At 39.6% G+C, this 1609-nt stretch overlaps 1 protein-coding gene across 1 annotated transcript; it reads left to right on the top strand.

Annotated features, from left to right (window-relative positions):
- Nucleotides 1–665: 665 nt before the first annotated feature.
- Nucleotides 666–1358, top strand: LOC108222475 (uncharacterized). The gene has a single exon (XM_017396397.2). The coding sequence runs from the start codon at nucleotides 666–668 to the stop codon at nucleotides 1356–1358; it is 693 nt and encodes a 230-aa protein (XP_017251886.1).
- Nucleotides 1359–1609: the final 251 nt, after the last annotated feature.

The following is a 1609-nucleotide window of genomic DNA, read 5'->3' as shown; positions in this document are numbered from 1 at the left end:
TAGTCCTCTGTTACCGGACTTTCCAATAACGAGGGTTAAACATAAATCTAGGTAATTCAGTGGCGTATAATGTAAACAGAATTTCTTGGAAGGTCCTCAAAGAGACATGGCAGCTAAGCTATAATCATAAACCAAGATTTATTGTCCAAATATAAACTTACATATTTGATTCATACACACACATAATTGATAGAGTATATTGACTAATACAGTAGTTTAAAATACAACCACCTGATCACTACTGATGTAGCAAAGTTCAAAGCTCGGACTACGCAACATAATATCTATAATACAGACAGATTGCACAGTCTGTCACCCCTCTCCCTCGTGCATGCATGAGTTTACTATATTAGACCTTGTCTGCAACCTACAGGCTACAACTGTGCAACAAACCATACGTAAGTTCCTCCTGCAAATATACTATCCTGGCTCTTGTCGTTTACACCGAGTCCGTACAAGAAAGGACTCTTCGTATCTCCTTCCTTAAAATCTCAGATCTGATCGCAGACCATTGGACAACGTAACCTTATCTTACAGCTTCCTCATCTCCACCCCTTCCCACCTATATATGTATCAACCTCGACAATCAGTCTTATCTACTAACCAGTTCATAATTGATCAAATACCTTCCTGCATATTTCATTTCATCTTTCAGTTTTCAAGTCATGTCGCATTTAGACTTTGAAGCGTTGAAAGAACTTCACAACACTGCAAACAATTTGCTTCACTCACCTGTAATCAAACAAGCTCTTGTCAGTCGTCAGCAAGAGAAACACGTCGATGAGGTCTCCGAAGCATCTCTCTGCATGTTGGATGCCTGTGGGAACACTAAAGATGTTCTTTTGTTGGTGAAAGAGCATCTCCAAGAACTTCAATCAACCTTCCGCAGGATAAGCATTGGTGAAACTGCGGCCACAGAAAACAAACTTTCGGGGTTTTATACTCACAGAAAGAAGCTGAGGAAAGAGTTGCTGAGTTGCTTGAGGACACTGAAGGGAATGAAGAACAGTTATGTTATGAACTCTGATCTCGGCCAAGGTGATCACAACCTTGGGATGGTTGTCAATGTGCTAAGAGAAGTGAGGGCGACGAATATTTCGATTGTGGAATCACTGATGTCCTTAATGTCCATGCCTAGTCCTGTTTGTAAATCAAGCAGAGGGTCAATCAGATCAAAATTCATGAGAGTGAACAGCCTAAGTCTCTGGAAGAATTGCGACATGAAAACGTTCCAAACAGGGAACAGGTTATTGGAGGCCGTGGAGGGTGCCATTGAAGATCTTGAAGTTGAATTAGACTGTATCTTTAGAAGGTTGATTCGAACCAGAGTTTCCCTTCTCAACATATTCAGCACCTGAAGATAGTCCCCAAGATGCTTACCCATTAACTTGTTAACTGTTATAGAATTTGCCTCTTACACTTGATAGCCAAGACTTTAGAAATATACACACATAGTAATAACTATTCATTGATTCTTTAAACTGTTACCTGGCTGCTATAATAAAGTCCTTTTTTCTTATCAATTTCATGAGACAATTGATCAAGAAACTTTCCACTTATATATTTTGTTATTTCCTTCGGCTTCTGAGAAACTGTTCAAGCGAGTACA

Source organism: Daucus carota, chromosome 5, assembly GCF_001625215.2.
Source record: "Daucus carota subsp. sativus chromosome 5, DH1 v3.0, whole genome shotgun sequence".
Classification (NCBI taxonomy): Eukaryota; Viridiplantae; Streptophyta; class Magnoliopsida; order Apiales; family Apiaceae; genus Daucus; species Daucus carota.
This window is presented reverse-complemented; position numbering and strand designations above follow the sequence as displayed.

Bases quoted from the DNA above. Each gene is read 5' to 3' on its own strand.
- LOC108222475 (XM_017396397.2), top strand. From the start codon at position 666: ATGTCGCATTTAGACTTTGAAGCGTTGAAAGAACTTCACAACACTGCA.